This window comes from Hyperolius riggenbachi, chromosome 4, assembly GCF_040937935.1.
Source record: "Hyperolius riggenbachi isolate aHypRig1 chromosome 4, aHypRig1.pri, whole genome shotgun sequence".
NCBI classification, from domain to species: domain Eukaryota; kingdom Metazoa; phylum Chordata; class Amphibia; order Anura; family Hyperoliidae; genus Hyperolius; species Hyperolius riggenbachi.
Genome location: NC_090649.1, coordinates 334,534,963 through 334,557,176, shown reverse-complemented (window position 1 = coordinate 334,557,176; position 22,214 = coordinate 334,534,963). Strand labels below are relative to the sequence as shown.

The window sequence follows — 22,214 nt, the reverse complement described above, 5'->3', positions numbered from 1 at the left end:
AAATGTATCTCTAAACCAGCCTCTTAAATTTACCGGTAGATTTACAGAAATTATATACTACTAGGGAGGAAATAAACATTGATTAGTGCAAAATGTAAAAAATAATTGAAGGTTTGGGTATTAATAGCTCATACCTTCAAATCATTTAGCAGATCTTTGCTAAGTGTTTTTCAAACAAGCATTTGTGTGTAACGAGCATTATTGTGACAGAAGCACATCTTCTCCTTTGTCTCAGGAGTCTCGCATAATGTTTGACACGTGCAATGAATTCTAGTAGGTTGAGTGCTCCATACTGGGTGGGGCAGCTCAGGAATCTATTTGTGTAAACCACCACCAGAATGATACAATCATACAGTTGCTGGGAGACTGGCTGCAGATATCAATAGTTTAAAAACCGTAGATAAATTTTGACTGAGGTCGCAATTGCTCTGGTGTGCATTCACAGGGAGAAGAAAGGAAAGCATAACATGCAGCACTGCATCTACTAGAACTGCAATTTTAAAACCACTACAGAGTGATTTCCAAACCTCTAAAGAGAAAAGTTGTTGAAATACACATGGTTATTTCATGAATTACCTGCTCATCGATTTTTTTTTCAAGACCTTGGCAAGGAAATGTTTTAATCTTTTCCACATCCTGTTAATCCAAAAGATAATTTCTTGGATTAGATGGAATTCTGTATCTCGTGCTATTGTTTTAAAATATTATTTTGATACAGATGATGCATTATGATTTTAAAATTAAGAGAACATATCTTTCCTGTTCGTTTTTTTTTTTAGCACTTAGCCATTTCATAAACTACTGTAGCTATCAATAATTCCAGAAAAGCTTTTGAAATTCAACCGATCTTGATTGCTCTATCCATTTTTTTCCCTTTCTCACACTATTTCTTCTTCAGTGTTTTATATGTGAGCAGAATGAATAGTGTACATAATGTCTTAGCAGGATGAAAAGTGTACATAATAGCATTACAGAAATTCAGTTGGTGAGGTTCTTGGACAACAAATTCTGTCAATTCTTCTGTCTACGGACTTCTACAGGGTCCAGCAGGTCAATTGTTTCAGGCTACAGGCTTCTACTATGAGAAGGGAAATCCACAGTGACAATCGCTGAACACTGTCACAGCATGCCAGAGACTGAGAGGAGCATAAATGAACCGTAACCCCCCCTCCCCCCAAAACAGTCTATGAACTGCTTACCCATTGCACCCCTACCCCACTCCATCCCTTGTCCCTCCGTTCCCGCCGCTTTGGCAATGCCTGTATTGAAGCTTGGTTGTTCCAATAAAGCTATCTTTGATTTGATTTGATTTAGTTTACATACATTTGCGCAATATTTTTTCCATGGACTTTTTATATCATATACGTCTTGTGGTTTGCTGACTATTTAGCTGATGTCATCATGCACTTTTATAGACCTCACAGATCTTATAAATTGCTGTAAATGGCCTTTTCCAAGTTATTTTAAAGCAAGAAGTTTTGAATAAGGATGATACCATTTATTGGCTAACTTAGAGATGGATAAACAGTGAGCTTTCGACTTATAAAAAGCCTTCGTCGGACTGGTTCCTGACCAAAACTGAAAAACACAGCTTATATACACTGACATACAGAGGAGAAACATTCTTTAGCAAACATAAATGTAATTAGATGCCTTAAAGGGATACTGTAGGGGGGTCAGGGGAAAATGAGTTGAACTTACCCGGGGCTTCTAACAGTCCCCCGCAGACATCCTGTGCCCGCGCAGCCACTCACCGATGCGCCGGCCCCACGTCCGGTTCACTTCTGGAATTTCAGACTTTAAAGTCTGAAAACCACTGCGCCTGCGTTGCCGTGTCCTCGATCCCGCTGATGTCATCAAGAGTGCACAGCGCAGGCCCAGTATGGTCTGTGTCTGCGCAGTACACTCCTGGTGACATCAGCGGGAGCGAGGACACGGGCGTGCAGGCGTAGTGGTTTTCTGACTTTAAAGTCAGAAATTCCAGAAGTGAACTGGAAGCGGGGCCGGGGCATCGGTGAGTGGCTGCACCAACACAGGATGTCTGCGGGGGACATTAGAAGCCCCGGGTAAGTTCAGCTCATTTTCCCCCAACCCCCCTACAGTATCCCTTTAACTGTTAAGGTAGCCATACACTGGTCGATTTGCCATTAGATCGACCAGCTGACAGATCCCTATCTGATCGAATCTGATCAGAGAGGGATCGTATGGCTGCCTTTACTGCAAACACATTGTGAATCGGCTTCAGCCTGAAACCGATCACAATCTGTTGAGCTGCGCTCCTGCCGCCTGTCCCCCCCCCCCCCCCCCTGGTATACATTACCTAAAGCTGGCTCTGGGTCCTCTTCTCCGCGCTGCGCACCGCATCCCAGCGCCCTCTATTTGAACTTCCTGTTCACTGCAGTGACACAGGAAGTTAATGCACGCTGGGATGGAAGCAGGAACAGAGCCGTGCAGCGCGGAGAAGATGCCCGGGAGCCAGCGTCAGGTAATGTATACCTGATCGGATCGGCCGCCGCTAGCGACGCGCTCCCTACCCGCGGGCGATCGACGGACCGATCGGATTTCGGGAGGAAATCGGATCGGCGGGTGCGTTTAGCGCGAACGATTGGCAGCAGATTCGATCCCAGTGTTTGAATCTGCTGTCGAAACGGCCGCAAATCGGGCCAGTGTATGGCCAGCTTTACTGAGGAGGCTTTCCCAGGCATCCTATCTAAATTGATAAGATCAATAGAATCCTCAACATGACATGAAGCAGACTCTGGTGATGGGGAGACATCATAAATTCTGAGTTCAAATGGTAACTGGCCTGGTTACATGCACCATTAATTCTAAGCTTAAAGGGGAACTGAAGTAAGAGTTATACGGAGGCTGCCATATTTATTTCCTTTTAATCAATACCAGTTGCCTGGCAGCCCTGCTGGTCTATTTCTCTGCAGTAGTATCTGAATCACACCAGAAACCAGCATGCAGCTAGTCTCGTCAGATCTGACTTTAAAGTCTGAAACACCTGATCTGCTGCATGCTTGTTCAGGGGCTATGGCAGAGGATCATCAGGGCTGCCAGGCAACTGGTATTGATTAAAAGGAAATAAACATGACAGCCTCCATATACCGCTCTCTTCAGTACCCCTTTAAGAGAATTGTGGCATTTAAAGCCAGCACCTGAAAGCAAATAAAATGAATAGTGACAGTGAATTCCATCTTACACAGCATATAACACAAAAATGAATGAAAAGATAAAAAAATTAAAATTAAAAGAATTGTGGCATTTAAAACCCATCGTACCAGCACAAGAAGTTAGAGTCCTTGTTTAAACCATCTTCTACAGTTTTGAACCAATGTATAAACTTTGTTTCTTGTGTTAGTCTCATGTTTCCCGATTTGAAGCCACCCATTAATACAGTGACGCGAAAATCGTTATTTTAGTTATGCTTCTAATTGAAGATTACCACATCTTCTTTGAAAAAGTACGGCACTGTACAAAGTAACAAAATTCTCAAATGAAATCGTGAAAATAAAAAAAGTCAGAACACCCATCTAAGGGGTCTTTAGATCTTCAAGTACCTTGTCAGGATTGGGAAGCTTTCTTCACATCCTTTCAAATCTCTGCAGACATGGACCCATATGCAGTTAATTTTTCTTTTAGGTGATATTTTCAAACCTTGTCATAAAAGGCCATTTAAACCACCAGTAAGCAAGAAAATACTCAAAATAGTTTTGATAGTATTTTTTCACCAGCTTTTGGGTGTTTTTTTTTTTTCCTCAATTGTGAAATGCTTAAGACTTATTTTAAAGAGAATATGAAAAATATCTCCAAGTAGGTAACTCAGGAGAAAATAAATTGCATATGGGCCATGGACATATATGTTGGTATGTCTTTTTATTTTGTGGATTATGGCCTACAGGAAAGGAAAACCTCAAATTCAGTATCTCAGAAAATTAGAACATTGTGAAAAAGTTTAATATTTTATACTTATGGAGTCTCATTCCAAATAACTGATTAACTCAAAACACCTGCAAAGGAGTCCCGAGCCTTTCAATAGTCTCTGCCTGGTTCAGTAGTCCAAAAGATCATGACCATTGTCCATAAGACAGTCATTGACACTGTTCACCAGGAGGGTAAGCTACAAAAGGCCCTTGCTAAAGAAGCTGGCTTTTTCACAGTTCTATCCTAGCACATTAATGGAAAGTTGAATGGAAGGAGAACATGTATCAGGGAAAGGTGCACAAGCAACAGGTATAACTGCAGCCTTAACATTCACAATGCACTAAAGAGGACTTCCAGTAAAAAAGACAGTAAGGCTCTGGCTTCAAGGGAGTCTGAAGCGAAGTAAAAAACAAGCAAACAAAAAACAGATATTCACCTAATGAGAGGGAAGGCTCTGGGTCCTATAGAGCCTTCCCGTTCCTCCCACAGTCTCTGTATTCCAGCCCTGCATCCCCCGATAGCCGTCTCTGACGCAGTATGGAGCGGCATGCCTTCGGGGGCATTCATGGCCAAAGATTGCCGAAGCCTCCAGCAGCGGCGGAAGTGAGCAGTCTCTGACTGTAACGATGGGTGTCAACACGCAGAGAGAATCTGATTACTGGTGATCTGCAGAATCACCCGCAATGCAGATATACACCAGATTATGGATGATCTGCAGTCACACCAACAATCCGGGTATGTCTAAACTCTGGACACCAGTATAATGTGAGTGTTTGGTGTAACAGTACAACTCTGAGCATAGACCACCAGGGACCCCGGTGGCCTGAGTGACTTGAGGAATACTCCCCTGACTGTGGGGAATATTCCTGTAGCCTGAGGACTCCCTAGAAGAGGGACCCAGGCTGGGTTGCAGGAAGCCCTGCTGCTAATATGAACAGACTTGCCCTAACTAGGTGTGAGGGCCTATTCTCTATGCCCTGGAACCGGGCTAAGGTATAACATAGAACTGACACAGTATCCTAGTCTTGGGTGTGAGGTCCGTAGTCACAACACCCTGGAACTGGTCTAAAGCATAACATAGAACTGACACAGTATCCTAGTCTTGGGTGTGAGGTCCGTAGTCACAACACCCTGGAACTGGTCTAAAGCATAACATAGAACTGACACAGTATCCTAGTCTTGGGTGTGAGGTCCGTAGTCACAACACCCTGGAACTGGTCTAGAACATAACATAGAACTGACACAGTATCCTAGTCTTGGGTGTGAGGTCCGTAGTCACAACACCCTGGAACTGGTCTAAAGCATAACATAGAACTGACACAGTATCCTAGTCTTGGGTGTGAGGTCCGTAGTCACAACACCCTGGAACTGGTCTAAAGCATAACATAGAACTGACACAGTATCCTAGTCTTGGGTGTGAGGTCCGTAGTCACAACACCCTGGAACTGGTCTAAAGCATAACAGTAAAGCCACAAGAGTAATCTAGCTCAGTGTGAATCCCCAGGTCCACCTGGCTCTTAACACACTGTAGGATCTGACTGTGGTCTGTGTGCCAACACATAAGCATTTGCAACGGCCGACAACGTGAGACTGAAGGACAAGCAGCTATATAGTGCAGCGCAGATCAGCGCCGCCCAGTCCCCTTCAGCCAACCGCCGTTCGTTTTGGAATCAGCTGACCCCTTTCTGCTTCCCATAAAGCTTTTGCCTCTCGGGGCGCGCGAGCGTATTCCTCAGCCTATGTGCACAGGAAGGCTGAACCACATCAGACACATGTCGCCGCGCAGAAACCGCCGGGCTGAACGCGGAACTAGCCGCCGCGCCGTCAGAGCACGCAGTGGCTTTTCCGCAATCCTTCACACTGACCCAACGAGATCCAGCGCTTGAATGTGGGAGCTGTAGGAAGAATGGGAAGGTTCTATAGGACCCAGAGCCTTCCCTCTCCTTAGGTGAGTATTTGGTTTTTTTGTAACTTTGCTTCAGACTCCCTTTAATTCAGACAGGATCAGTGGATCTCAGGGTTAATAACTCACCTGCTTGCCTGTAATTCATTAATGTCATAAATTCCGCCCTCTCCTTTGCAAAGCCACCGTGGCATTTTTTTCAAAAGTCTTTTGCAGCACTGGCCACCCCTACCTTTGTTGTCATGGCCCACCCCCAGTTTTGCAGCTGCGCCTATTGGTGGCTCTCAAGCTTGGGATGGGTCATGGCAACACAGGTGGGTATGGCCAGAGTTTTGAAAGACTTCGGGGAAAACAATGGCCGTGACTGTCTTGCCAGTGGAGGGGGCAGAGCCTCACCTAATTAATTTTGCACCAGCGGGTGAGTAATTAAAGAGGACCTGTAACTTTAAAAGCGTCCCCTGGGGGGTACGTGCCTTGGGTGAGGGAAGCCTCTGGATCCTATCGAGGCTTCCCCCGTCCTCCTTCATCCCATGGTGGCAGAGCTAGCGGTCCCCAAATGGCAGTCATGTAAATATTTACCTTCCCCGGCTCCATTGCAGGCGCAGTAGCGACTCTCCACTTGGGGTTAGGCGAAAATCCTAATTGTTTCCCGATTGGGAACGGCTATTCCCGCTTGACCCCGAGCGGAGAGACACTACTGCATCTGCACTGGAGCCAGGGAAGGTAAATACTGCAGGTACTACTGTGCCACAGCCAACTTTCCTTGTTGGCTGCGGTTTCAGGGGCCCAGCTCTGCCACCGTAAGATGGAGGACGATGAGGGAAGCCTTGATGGGATTCAGAGGCTTCCCCTCCCGAGGTAAGTACCCTCCAGGGACCTTTTTGAAGTTAGAGTCTCTTTAATCCTGAGACCTGTCAATACTATAAGCAATAAGACAGAGCTTTACATGACAGGCCGTCTTTTTCACTGGAAGTACTCTTTAACCTCCTGAGCTAGCACTAGACTAGCTAGTACAAGTGCCTGGCACCCCCCAATCCCCGCCGCTCCCCCATTTATACTTTATCCAGCGATCGCGCAGCCTCCCCGCACAGCTCTGTTCTTCACAATGGGGAGGATCGCACATGACGTCATGCGCAAACCGGATCCTCTCCATAGAGACACCGAAGCTGTGCGGGGAGGCTGTGCGATCGCTGGAGTTGGGGGGGGTAATTTATAAATGGGGGAGCGGCGGGGATTGGGGGGTGCCGGGCACTTGTACTAGCTAGCCTAGTGCTAGCTACAGTGTTTTCAGGCATGGGATCAAATTTTTTTCTGCATGGGGGACTCTTGGGGCCAGGAAGCGATATGCCCGACACAGGGTCGGGCTTACCGCTAAGGAGGTTGAAGTAAGATGAGATACTTGAGATGAGATACTTATCTAAAGGGAGGGAAACCCCAGGATCCTCTTGAGGCTTTTCAAATGCTCTGATGTCCCCCATCACTGAGCGTGGCCCCACAGAATATTAGTGACAAGGCATTATTGCTAATCGTATCGGGTCTGCGCAGTCCCGCCCATGTGCAGTAAGCTGGAGCCGCGTGCTGCTGTGCACCCATGCTGCAGAAAGAGGAGCTGTGCAGCCCCGATGTGGTGGGGGCTGCACTCCGTGACAGGGGACAATGCACCACCAAGGGAAGCCTCAATAGGAGCCTAAGATTTCCCTCTCTTCAGGGCACTATTTTATTTTGAACCCATGATTCGGCTCTGGATCACTTTAAAGTAATTTTAGGAAAAAAAATGCATAATTTGATGATGAAGTACAGTCCCTGCTAAACCATTATCATCATAGATCGTTCAGCTTCCCCATGAGTTTTCACGCTCCATGTCTATGGATGTGCAGTGTGCTGAATTTTTCTCTTAAAGGGAACCCGAAGTAAGAGTCAGCACTGACATATAATTATTTCCTTTTAAACTATGCACATTGCTTGGCTGTCATGTTCAACCGTTGCCTCTAATACTTTCAGCCATAGACCCTTTTATAAAGCCACCAGACAATCAGAACCATCCAACACTAGAAACTTAAAGTGAACCAGGGGTGAGAATAATATAAAGGGTGCCATATTTATTTCCTTTTAAGCAATGCCAGTTGCCTGACTGTACTGCTGATCCTCTGCCTCTAATATTTTCAGCCATAGACCCTGAACAAGCATGCAGCAGATCAGGTGTTTCTGACAAGATTAGCTGTATGCTTGTTTCTGGTGTTATTCAGACACTACTGCAGCCAAATAGATCAGCAGGGTTGCCAGGCAATTGGTATTGATTAAAAGAAAACAAATATGGCAGCCTCCATATCACTCTCACTTCGGGTTGACTGGAAACTTGCAAGACCACTGAATATGAGGTCAACTGAATGTGCAGGGAAAATCTCTGTTTTACTCAGAGCTATGGAATTGATACAAAAATCTTCTGACTTTTCAGTTTATGATACTACCGACTCCTCAACTCTGACTCCTCTAATTTACTTATAGCTTGTTGATTGAAAGTATGTAACATAAAAGGCAATTAACCACTGCCAAAGCTAGCCCTTGATAGGGTTTCATATAGAGTGTGTGCAGATGGGAACAAAGAACATTGACCAGGATATCTGTGGGTACATGTAAGGCCACATACACACATCAGACCATAGTCTTTTGAAAATGAAAGATCACAGACCAATCTTACCACCCTTCATGTAGTATGAGAGCCATACTCTACACAGTCTTTTCTATGGAGCTGAACTCCACATCAGAAAAAAATCTTTGCAAGATGCTTCACACACAGATGCTGTACAGACACAAAAGATCAGTATCTGCAAAAGATCTGTTCCTGCCAAAAATCCATTCCTGCAAATTGCAATGATAGTCTATGAGATCTGCAGATCATCATACACACATGATTTAACTGACATTCATCTGCAGATCAGATCCACCAGGATGGATTTTCAGATCTGCAGATGACTGCTTGATCTGCAGATGAATGTCAGTTAAATCATGTATGTATGATGATCTGCAGATCTCATAGACTATCATTGCAATTTGCAGGAATGGATTTTTGGCATGAACAGATCTTTTGCAGATACTGATCTTTTGTGTCTGTACAGCATCTGTGTGTGCAGCATCTTGCAAAGATTTTTTTCTGATGTGGAGTTAAGCTCCATAGAAAAGACTGTGTAGAGTATGGCTCTCATACTACATGAAGGGTGGTAAGATTGGTCTGTGATCTTTCATTTTCCAAAGACTATAGTCTGATGTGTGTATGAGCCTTAAAGCGGACCCAAACCAAACATTTTTTTAATTCAAAATATTTAGTTGCACCACTCTGACACATACAAAGATAAATAAACACTCCTTCAAACCTATGAGCATTTCAGTGCATGCTTTTCACCCTTCTCTTTTCATAGCTAGGGTTATACTGGGGGCAGCCATTAGCAATTCCTCCATTGCCGAACACCACCTACTCCACCAGTTTGCCGGAAAAATCCCGGCAATTTGAAAGGAAGGGAGGAGTTCCTCCAATAAATGTAAAATATTTTATATTTGTCATCATGCAGCTGAAAAAAGGCTGCTATTTATTATTATAATTTAGAAAATAGATTTTATTTCTGAAATCTTGTATTTTTAATTTGGGTCCACTTTAAGAGTGAGAGGATTATTAGAAAACACCTCTGCATGCTATGTGCACAACCTTCTATATGGATTCACAACAGCTATGCAGGGAGTGCATATGAAGAGTACAGTACTACTGTATAACTTAATGTGTAGTCACCAACCCCAATTTAATAACATATCCACTTAATTGGTTTCATAAGCAGAGGGATTTTGAAAATTGTACAATGGTACAGGAGCTGACAATGGTTTCATGTGTTAAAGTGAACCTCCGGACTAAAAATCGACTCAGCAGCACTGAAAAGGCCTAGTGTTTCTTTAACAGTTTCACAGCATCAGAACTTTGTTTCTCTTATCCAAGCCTCATTTTTAGCTGCACAGAAGAAAACTGCCCGGGCTTTTTTCCCCTGATGCTGTGCAAAGCATGATGGGATTTCTGATGTTGTTGCTCTCGTTCTGCTGTTTTGGTGCAATTTTTTTTTTTTACATTTTGAATTTGACATTTGAAGCCTAGCGTGTGCAGCTGGGAGGGGTTATCAGGACACAGGACAGTTGGAACTGTGTCTCCTGCTCCTTGTCACCTCTTTACAACCAAAAAGATGGCAGCCCCCATGAATCACAAACATTTGCCTGTTCTTTTAAAACAGGGTGGGTAAAAAATTATATTACCTATCTATTCTAATTAACATAACTAATGTAACTTAAAGAGGAACTCCAGTGAAAATAATGTAGTAAAAAAAAGTGCTTCATTTTTTACCATATTTATGTATAAATGATTTAGTCAGTGTTTGCTCATTGTAAAATCTTTCCTCTCCCAGATTCACATTCTGACATGTATTACATGGTGACATTTTTACTGTGGGCAGGTTATGTAGCTGCTCCTAGAGAGGGCTGTAAACAGCTAATTCCTGTCTGTGAACATTGTTACATTGTGGCAGTTTGCCCAGAGTACCGCGGTACTCAGAGCTTCTTGTGGGAGGGGTTTCAGCACAAAATCAGTCATACAGCGCCCCCTGATGGTCTGTTTGTAAAAATCATTAGATTTCTCATGTAAAAGGGGGTATCAGCTACTGATTGGGATAAAGTTCAATTCTAGGTTGGAGTTTCTCTTTAATGACAGTATGTTTGTTTAGGCTGAAGTTCCCCTTTAAGGTACTTGTTTAAATAAATTACTGGTTTAAATAAATTACAGCTCAGTAAAAAAAAGTATTTTGTAATGAACTAAAATACATATTACAATGATATATAAGTGTCAGTTTGCATAATCGCTCAGCTGGATGTTGCAGTAGTGACGAGAGAAGGTGAATGAGATGCAAATAAGTAGATGCAGAATTATACACATTTTCTATAAAAAATATATCCACCCTAAAAATTGACCAGTCGACTGCAAAGGGGAAATTTGATTGGTCCATTTTCAAGCTGCATAAAAATGCATATACCGTAGTTTTAGCATGAACCTGCATCAACACAGAATTATTTGCATTTCACATAGACCATCCCTACTAGTGGCACAACGACTGTACTACTCTGGCTTTATTCTACAGCAGAGATGTTATTTATTATATATAAAAGATTCCTGAGTATGCATGATATGAAGCGTATATCTGATTAAAAGAAATATGGTGCAGCAGCACAGCACATACGTTGCAGCAGCAGCACAAGTAACTTTTTTTTGATTGATTTATTATTTCATCCTTGCGGTTTAAGCACTGCTATTACTGTGCATACAAGCTATGTATGATGATTATCTGAGAAATAGAACATTTTGTCATATTTTAGACTAGAGGGATATGGAGCCTTTCATATATCATCATATTTCCTTTTAAACAATACCATTTGCCTATCTGTCCTGCTGATACTCTGCCTCTAATACTTTTAGCCATATACCCTGAACAAGCATGCGGCATCAGGTGATTCTGACACTATTGTTTCTGGTGTGATTCAGACTCTACTGTAGCCAAATAGATCAGCAGAGCTACCAGGAAACTGGTATTGTTTAAAAGGAAATAAATATGGCAGCCTCCATAACTCCCATTACAGTTGTCCTTTAAATTTATTAGGATTCACAGTCTGTGCATTTTCTTTATGACTTCAGGACCCAAAAATTGCCTTCGACTCAACAGCCCTGGTTTTACTCTCACAAGTATATCTATGCATAAAAAGCTGTTAATAAGTTTTATTTGTTGGTACAAAATTTGTGTTATCTGGTGGACTGCGAGCTGGAATGCAGGTTCCTGCTTACATACCATGTTAATTCTGATGAAACACTTGTCAGTTCAATAATCAATATCGTGCAGGACTGAAAAAAATCCCAGGAACCTGGTAACCAAGGCTCCTTAAAGCGGTATTGTCACCATAAAAATCAAATTTCAACAGCAACTGGCCTGAGTGTATTAAAGAGACTCCGTAACAAAAATTGCATCCTGTTTTTTATCATCCTACAAGTTCCAAAAGCTATTCTAATGTGTTCTGGCTTACTGCAGCACGTTCTACTATCACAGTCTCTGTAATAAATCAATGTATCTTTCCCCTGTCAGACTTGTCGGCCTTTGTCTGGAAGGCTGCCAAGTTCTTCAGTGTTGTGGTTCTGCTATGAACTCCCCCTTCCAGGCCCCTCTATGCACACTGCCTGTGTTTATTTAGATTAGGGCAGCTTCTCTCTTCTCTCTTATCTTTTACAAGCTGGATAAATCGTCCTCTGAGCTGGCTGGGCTTTCACATACTGAAGAATTACAGACAAGGGCAAAGCTGTTTGCAGGAGAAAAACGAGCAGCCTGAAACTTCAGTGCATGAGAACTGCAGGGGGAAAGAAACACACAATGATCTCTTGAGATTCAAAAGGAAGGGTGTATACAGCCTGCTTGTGTATGAATGTATTTTCTATGTGTGGACATACTGTACATCAACCTACTTCCTGTTTTGGTGGCCATTTTGTTTGTTTATAAACAAACTTTTAAAAACTGTTTTTAACCACTTTTAATGCGGCGAGGAGCGGCGAAATTGTGACAGAGGGTAATAGATGTCCGCTTACGCACTGGTATGTTTACTTTTGTGCGATTTTAACAATACAGATTCTCTTTAAGTGATAAAGATGCTAATCCTGCATTCAAAACTTTTTCTGCTGTTATGGTTTGGAGTTATCACATACTTTAGGAGCACTGGCCCTAGTGCCAAACAGTGACAAAAAGTTGAATGCTGGGAGTTCTTTTGAATGCTGGGAGTTCTTTTTATCTATAATATATTCCTCTTCCATTTATTTCCCTGCCCAGCTGATCACTGTTTACAAGCAAGGCTGAGGTGACTCAGTGATTCGATGTGTAAATAAAAAAAAAAAGACTCTGGGAGGAGGGCAGCTAATAAATACACAATGAACAAAAGAAAGGGGGGGGGGGGATGAGTCAGGGAGGATATGATGTCAGCATTAAGCTTGGCAAGATGGCCTCTGCCTAGCGTAGCATTCTCTGCTTTTCCTTTATAAAAAAAATACATCTGTTATATAAGTAGAAGTAGTATTTATCTACTTATATATGTGTTTTTTATTTCTAGGTTAGCATGGGTGTCACTTGTTGTTTAAAACAAAATTAAGCCCAGTGCACACTGAGCGGTTTTAGGTGTGATCCGCCGGCCGCATCCGCCTGTAAATACGCTTGGCTAATGTATTTCAATGGGATGGTGCACACCAGCGGTTTGAGGTTTTTTTCCAAACCGCAAATGTGCCTCCTGCTGCACGTATACGGTTTTCTGAAGCGTTTCGTCCTCAATGTAAAGTATAGGAAAAACGCAAACCGCTCTGAAAAACGCTAGATCAGAACGGGTTGCCAGGCGGTTTTGTTACATAAGCTGTTCAGTAACAGCTTTTACTGTAACAATATGTGTAATCTGCTACACAAAAATGCACCCAACCACTAGGTAGGTTTAGAAAACCTCTTCAAACATACCTAGAATCGCTCTGAAATCGGCTCCTAAAACCGCTGGCGTTTTGTGGATCTGCTAGCGGTTTTGGTGTGCACTGGGCCTTACAGCTGGAACCTAACATTGAATGTTTTTTTTTTTCTAATTGTTTGTTTCCTTTTGTCTTCTGGATTGGACAGGCTGGCTCCTAAATTCCATACTCCTTTGTCCACCTCTGGTTTAATTAATACCGGTCTCATGTAAAAGCAGGACAGATTGAGGTCTTCTCAGTCTTAAAGGGAACCTGAAGTGAGAGGTATATGGAGGCTGCCATATTTATTTCCTTGTAAACTATGCCAGTTGCCTTGCAGCCCTGTTGATCTTTTGGCATAAGTAGTATCTGAGTCAAAACCCTAGAACAAGCATATGGCTAATCCAGTAAAACCTTAGTCAGCTGAGTCAGAGCACCTGATCTGCTGCATGCTTGTTCAGGGTCTGTGGCTAAAAGTAATAGAGACGCAGGATCAGTAGGACTGCCAGGCAACTGGTATTGTTTAAAAGAAAATAAATATGGTGGCTTCCATATCTTTCTCACCTCAACTGTCAAGATTTGGTATTGGAAGGCATATTTAATTATGGATTTGATTACATAAACCACAAATGCGGTGATTCTTTTAGTATGCTGATGACTAGTGCTGAGGTTGATGCCCAGGGAAGTCAATTAGGATAATACTAAACACAACAGGTCATCCCCAGCAGGTCTGCAAAAATCTGTCTCTGTAATGTATAAACCGGTATTCTTTCCACATATTTGCAAATACATGATGTACCATGGGACTCTTGCAACTAGAATGTGCATTGCAATAAAGATGCCAGGGACTTACTAGGAGGCAGCAATTCATCTCCCTATTGGAAACCAACATCGCCACTGTTTGCATTATACAATATATACAAACTTACAAAGACAGTGATTTTCTGAGCATGCTTATAACCAGTGCTGAATGTGATGCCTCAGAGAAGGTGTGTTTCAAATAAGATTACTCCCAACCAATACAAGTTTGAGCAGCTTGTGATTTTGCGATACATTTATTGTGATATACTGTATACTATGTTGGTATTGAATTTTTTTTTTTTTTTTTTGGCAGGCAACCACAAGATTTCACCTGGACTGACAAACCACCTCCGAATCAATTCAGCACAACACTGCCAAACCAGCTTCATTGTACTGTCCTTTGTTGCAGGCAGCTATGCAAATCTCCAACTGCTCCAGACTACTTCTTTGCTTGTTGCATGAAACAATTGCCCAAAAGCAAACCATTTTGCCCAAACTTAAGTAACACAAAGATGACATTGGATTGGAAGGATATGTAGATATGCTTAGAAGCTTTTAGAGAGCCAAGAAAAATGGAGAAAAAATACACCTAAAACAAAGATCGGGAAATGCTCTTGCTACAGAGCATCAGAGGCCAGTAAATTAGCAGCATCTAATGTGTGCTGATGGTGTGGAAGGAAGCATGTTGAAATAAGAATAGACAAATCTGGATTTTCAGCTGACAAATAGACTTCACTGTGCACTGTGTGAACTGGGTCGTGAAATTAATTTACGTTTTTCCCTCTTTTCTCACTTCCTTAGTTTAAATACCCCTTAAACCATAACTTGGCAAATTACATGTTTTTGAAAAGAAAGGGGTGTGCCTGCTATCTTGCGTCAACCGTACAAACAATCCAATGAATTTGTGGGGCCAATAAAAGGGCTGTGAGCAAAATAAAATAACCAAGTCAAAAGATAGTTTCTTACACTCTTTTCTCCTTCCAACTCCTTTTTCAATTTTTATCTTTGAAGTATTTACAACTATCTAACTGTAGAAGATTTTGCACTGGTGTTTGTAGCAGTAAGACACTACTGGTAGAAGGAAAATGAATGTGTTAGTTTCTGACTGGTATTTTAGAATGAACAGGGACCATTCTAGCTAGCAGAAATGTTGTGTAATCCATAAAGACAATGGGAGAGCTATAACTTCTACACCTCTGGATCTGGTATCTGGATCTGGAATAGTCCATTACCTATGGGTTGTCCACTTTTCCAATCGTACTTCTTGAAAGAAAACTGTTGGCTATATAACCAAAATGGGGTTAGCAATAGCTATACTTTAGGGTCATAACAGGTTATTTTTTAACATTTTTGCACAACTGGATATCTCTTAAAGTGGTGTAGGCGAATACAATTTGGCCTGGAAATATATTTGCACAGTGCATGTGCCTTTCCCGTCTGCTTTTTTATGCAAATATGTGTTGGCTGTAAGAACTTGCCAGAATGTGACACATCATCAGATGTTAAGGCAGATGTGTAGAGCAGGACATTGGTGTATGTACATGAAGCCTTAAAATACTTGAAATCTTTACAATCTTCTCCTTTATGGGAACATGTCTGTGATGCTATCAGGCAACTCTGTTGTTATCCCGGAACTGGAATTTTAGGCTATGTAAACCTTTGCATAGTACCTGTTGGCAAAAATAAACTGAGTAGTGAAATGAAACCATGACAGTCCAAAGGGAAACTAACCACACAACCTTCATGTCAAGAATCCAGACTGCTGGTTAAATTTTTTTTTTTTTAAGCCAAATCGCCATCATCATTTTGTACATGATTATCTGTTACTATGCATTAAAAAGGATATTTGTCAGCATGGACCTTTCAACTAATTCAAGGTCATCCTTAACATTTTAAGAACTTTCTATTAAATGCACCGAACTTTGGGAACTTTACGTTATTTATTTACAATTTTTGAATCTTTGAGGGTGTTAATCTGAGACATTTTGAAAGCATGCATGCATCCGTGGAGCATGGGCCTGTGCTTTGCAGTGATTCAAACATATTATGCCTTTCTTGGAAGGGCAGGGTTCCAAAAAGTGAAAAGGAAAAGCCAGTGTGTCGGAGGCGCTATTATGAAGAAGGGTGGCTGGCTACAGGCAATGGAAGAGGAGTTGTGGGCGTAACATTTACTTTGAGTCATTGCCGAAGAGACAGAAACACTCCTCAGAGGACCAATTTCAACCTACGAGGGCATAACAGTGAGGTTAGAATTTTTATTTTACATACTTGTTGTTTTTTTGTCTGTGAAAATAAGTTATGAAGTTATGATGTAACTATAATGGTGTAGCAAGTTGCCATCTGGGCCCATGACTGTATAATTTAGACTGAGCAGAGATCGGAAATCAAATTGTGGTAAAAAGTTGTTTTACAACTGTAAGGAAAAAGAAGAAAGACAAGGACAGACAGGTGCCTTGCCTTGAGATTTTAGGGGAAGGGAGACGGGGAATCTGGCACTCGGAAGCCTAGTGATAATTCCATTGAAGGGGAAAAATACTGTGGCGCAGCACGGCAGCCATTTATATAAATTAATGACAAAGCGTCTGCTGTAGGCAATTCTGTGTTATGTGTGCTACACATGAGGGAAGTCAAAATGGCCCAATTTAAAATAATTCAAAAGCAACGTACCAGACACCGTGTGAAAGGGCTCTCGGGCAACTTTGATAAATGTGACCTAGAAAATGGGCTATATAGAAAAAATGTTAAGATGATTAGCCTTCATGAGCATGTAGAAGGCAGACATTCAACAGTATTTTAGAACCTTGTTTAATAGCTGTGTATATCCCAGATTCTTTCTCCTGGTTTTGCTATTGAATGGGCACATCCTGTTCCTGCCAGGTTGCCATGTCCAGGTGTCCCATCTAAACACCTCAACATCTGATTTTTTAACTACAGAAACGAGGACACTATTCTGTTGAAAATGAAGGCTAAAGGTGGGCAGCATATTAAAGGACCACTATTGTGAAACACTTTGTTTTTAAGTACCCCCATAGTAGTTACTTCCACGTACAGGAGAATCCACGTACAGGAGAATCTCTGTATATTTCTTTTTAATGATTAGTGAGGTTTTGTAACATCCATGTGAGCCCTGTATGCTGGTTCAGGCCTGGTGCACACCAAAACCCGCTAGCAGATCCGCAAAATGCTAGCAGATTTTGACACGGTTTTTCTGTAGCGTTTCACCTAGCATTTTGCGGTTTTGGGTAGCGTTTTTGGTGTAGTAGATTTCAGATATTGTTACAGTAAAGCTGTTACTGAACAGCTTTTGTAACAAAAACGCCTGCAAAACCGCTCTGAACTGCCGTTTTTCAGAGCGGTTTGCGGTTTTCCTATACTTTACATTGGAGGCAGAAACGCCGCCGCAATCCAAAATCTGCAGCAGCCCGGGAGTATGCGTTTCTGCAAAACGCCTCCCGCTCTGGTGTGCACCAGCCCATTGAAATACATTACCCAAGCGTTTCCACATCCGCAAGCGGATCGAAAAACGCTGCCGAACCGCTCTGGTGTGCACTAGGCCTCAGTGCTAAGACGCTGGAAGTTAGAGGTTGGACTCTGGAAGCTATCTAAATAAACAAATAGGCTTTTTTTTCCCCTCACCCTCCATCATATAAATCATTGGGACCACTTGAGCTGTTTCTCCTGTGGCTCCCACACACATCTAAAAAGACCCTCTCACTTTCCCCCCTGTAGGCAATAACCAAGGCAGCTTTCTGCTGCTTGGAGCCTCACAGAAGTCCAATCGCCACAGTTACGGAGGATAATGAAAAAAAAAGGACTGTTCGTTTATTTAGATAACTTGCAGTGTTCGTCAGCGTCTGCACTGAGACAGCATACAGGGCTCACATGGATATTAAACACCCCCCCCACACACACACACAAACTATTACAAAGAAATACATAGTGATTCTTCTGTATGTATGCGGTAACTACTGTGGGGGTACTTAAAAACGAAGTGTTTCACGATAGTGGTCCTTTTAATAACAAGTTTTCACCTCTCATTGTATTTCTCCATGGCTATTAGGAGTGGAAATTTTCAGAAAGTTTAAGGACAACTGTAATGAAAGGGATAGGGAGGCTGCCATATTTATTTCCTCCTAAACAATACCAGTTGCCTGGCTATCCTGTTAATCCTCTGCCTCTAAGGTCCGGATCACACTTGCATTAAACAACTGTCTGTTCGCGGATCGAAAGGGAACAGAATGGGTGCAAATGGATCCAATGTTAACCTATGGATCTGTTCACATCCGTCCGTTAGAACGGATTCGTTCTACACGATTTGCTGAATGGACCACATGTTTCCTTCTGCAGCAATTTTTCAGACCACTAAGCCACTAAACTAACGGAAGCTGAAACACTATATTGGGGACAATGACAAAACGGAACATTTCTTCACACTATTCAAGAAATGGACAGTTCTATCCAGCAAAATTCACTTTGCTTATGAGGGTCGGATATGGGGAAACAAACCGGAAGTAGCTGAAGGCAAGTGGATTAAAAACTGATCAGATCGACGATAATAAGATCCATTTTTACAGATCCGTTTGCCACTTAACGCAAGTGTGAACCGAGCCTAATACTTTCAGCCATTGACCCTGAACAAGCATGCAGCATATCAGGTTTTTCTGACATTATTGTCAGATCGGAATAGATTAGCTGAATGCTTGTTTCTGATGTGATTCAGACACTACTGCAGCCAAATAGATCAGCAGGGCTGGCAGCCTCCATATCCATCTCCTTACAGTTGCCCTTCGAAGAGCATCTATGGCACAAAAACAAAAAAAATAGTGAATGACAACATTCAATGTAGTCTATACACTCTGCAGGGGGACAGAGACAGGAGGACACCAGGGCAAAGAAGGAAAGAGGGGGCACATATAGGGGACATAGGAGGGACCCCACAGGGGAACAGAGGAGACACTGGGACAGAAGATGTCATATGGGGGACATAGGAGTACACTGGGACATGGGAGGTCACCACAGGGGAACAGAGGAGACACAGGAGGATAGAATAGGACATGAGAAGGGCACTGGGGAACAAGGTAGGACACTACAGGGGAACAGAGGACACACAGGGCTACTTAGGAGGTCATAAGGGGGACACAGGAGTACACTGGGACATGGGAGGACACCACAGGGGAACAGAGGAGACACAGGAGGATAGAAGAGGCCATGAGGAGGGCATAGGGGGACATGGTAGGACACACAGGGGAACAGAGGAGGTCATAAGGGGGACACATGAGGAACAGAGAATGACGCGAGGTACAAAGGAGGCACAAGGGGGACATAATAATTAAGAGAAGATCCACAAGATGCCCCTCCACTATGGACGCACCAGGTTTAGTATATTTTTTTTACCTTGGTGTTTGTCCTCTAAACCTAGGTGCGTCTTATGTTCCGGAAAATACGGTATACTATAGGATTTGTACAGGCATGCTCGTTTTTAGCTTGTTTGTTGCGGTAGTGGAATGTCCCATCTTGTACGACTTTTCTGGATACTGCATGGAAAATGGACATGACAAAAATAGCAAAAATTACCCCTAGACCTCTTCTAAATTGGGTCCCCTTGCTGTCCATTGTCAGAAAGTGTGCTACACTATATACTTAACGGATGCAAAAACATATATGGATGCATACAGTGGACTGTACATTGGATCTGCTGTGACCGGACACGTTGTAGTGTTGAACTACCGTATCTAGCCAAAGTACAATTTGGACCTATTTATAAATTTGTGCAGCAAAGGCAGTCTGCACAATTTACATCATTTTTCAAAGAATGTTCTTGTGTTTGTAATCTAACAAGAATTTCCAAGTTTACAGTTGAGATTTGTACATATCAGCAGGATATTGAGAACAGTTTGGCAGCTTTTTCACTTGAGTCTCTTCATGATGGACGCCTTACAACAGGTTACTCTAACTAGGAAAGTACTGGGCATTATTTCAGTTTCATGTATGAAAATAACATTCAGAATATTTACCATGCTAATTTGCTTGTGGGACTTTTTTTTTTTTACACATACCCTAGCTAGAATCTGCAGGAGGCTGCAATATGTTATGGTTTTTGACCTGTCAGAAAATTGAGCAGATTTATCAGTTGCCAGAAAGGGGTGCCTGCAGATCTGTTTCTGTGAATTAGGTTTATGCAGATACTTTGTTATATCTCTTTGATGTACCTAATATGCAAAATTTTATTTAGAACAGGGAAGAGTTTAAATGTATTCTGCATGCTGTATTCATCTTGCCAAGTAACACAGTTGTTTTCACTGGATTTGAACAGTTTTGAAGTTGCATTACAAATGAAATAGTTTTACTATTTTCAAATCAAAGACATGCTGAATATGAATTTGCCTTCTTAAAACAGAAAGTATTTACAATTATTCAGCTTTTATGTGAACAAGAAAGATCTCCCATGATGTATCATCGCTGAATATGCAAATCATCCCTTTGTGTCCCTGAAAGCCAGACACATCCAGAACTGCTGGAGTGCACAGTGTACCTATATGGGATAATAACTTTACAGAGCCGTATTAAGCCAACATGCATACATACAGACATTTCTGAAATATGTTTTTTGTACCTTGTCAGTGCATGGCCTGGAGGAGTAATATTGCTCCATGTGGTGGGAATTAGTCAGTCAAGTGTTAGGCTAGGTTTCCATTGCTATAGTTCTGCAGAATTATTAATTCCACCTTACAGTTGTCTCAACAGGTCAGTCAGGATATAATTATTTTCAGCGTCCAGTCCTGGGTACACACTGCAATTTACCGCCCAACAGGCAGTAATCGGGTGATTATTTCCGACACGGCTCCCAATCGATAAAGTGATGGATTTTGCGCACTTATAATTGGAAAATCAATTGCTTTATCGATCGGGTGCACTTTGGACATGTACACACGATGCAACTTCCTATCCGATCACCTGTTGATTGGGCGGGAAATTGCATTGTGTGTACCCAGCATAGCAGTTCCTTCGGTGATCTGATTGTTACAAAGTGTCAACATAAAGGCTGATCATATACAGCCAATGATACTTGTCCATTCTTTATCCTTCTCCTTATATGAGATGCCGGAATGCTTGTTTTGGATCATGCTATGCAGGGCCATTTCTGGCCTTTTTTGTCACCCCAAGATAACCTGTCACCTACCCCATACACACACACTATAACTAAAAAAAGGTGGGGGGAAAGGCTGCGCATCCCTAAACACATGTTGCAGTTGAATGGTTAATCGCACAGGCATACACCGCCTCTGTCAGACTGAAAAATGCATGCCCTGCATCCTAGACAAGTGCTAACATTTATTAAACTAGGAGGAACTTTAGCTTCCAATATGGTTTGCATGCAAAGTATATTATACTAGACACTTGCGCCACGGTGAGGCAAACCTCTGGGCAAGTGACCTAACCTAAATTTAAAACCTTGGGAGCAGCTAAGCAAAAAAAAATGTGTAACTTACATTTTGTTGAACAGCGAGGAGAACGCCAGCGCATACCACTAAGGCTGCATCCGAAATGACCACCAGCTCAGTGTGCAGCACCTAAATAGATTTTCTGCACACTTTGCATTCAATTCAGATGCAAATCATATGCAAATCTGCTACTACTTATTATGCAAACAGGAAACGCAGGAGGAGGGGCTGGGAGCAGCTAACCTGACAGTTACATAGTTACAAAGTTAAAAAAAAGGTGGGGGGAAAGGCTGCGCGTCCCTAAACACATGTTGCAATTGAATGGTTAATCGCACAGGCATACACCGCCTCTGTCAGACTGAAAAATGCATGCCCTGCATCCTAGGACTTTGTAACTATGTAACTGTCAGGTTAGCTGCTCCCAGCCCCTCCTCCTGAGTTTCCTGTTTGCATAAGTAGTAGTAGCAGATTTGCATATGATTTGCATCTGAATTGAATGCAAAGTGTGCAGAAAATCTATTTAGGTGCTGCACACTGAGCTGGTGGTCATTTCGGATGCAGCCTTAGTGGTATGCGCTGGCGTTCTCCTCGCTGTTAA

At 42.4% G+C, this 22,214-nt stretch overlaps 1 protein-coding gene across 2 annotated transcripts in view; it reads left to right on the top strand.

Annotated features, from left to right (window-relative positions):
• TULP4 (TUB like protein 4) overlaps positions 1–22,214 on the top strand; it is a 218,142-nt gene that overhangs the window by 26,722 nt on the left and 169,206 nt on the right. For both annotated transcript variants that reach the window (XM_068231856.1, XM_068231857.1), the window contains exon 2: positions 14,488–16,419. In XM_068231856.1, coding sequence (XP_068087957.1) covers positions 16,168–16,419 — 252 coding nt within the window. In that variant the 5' untranslated portion in view covers positions 14,488–16,167. The remainder of the gene's footprint in view (positions 1–14,487; positions 16,420–22,214) is intronic.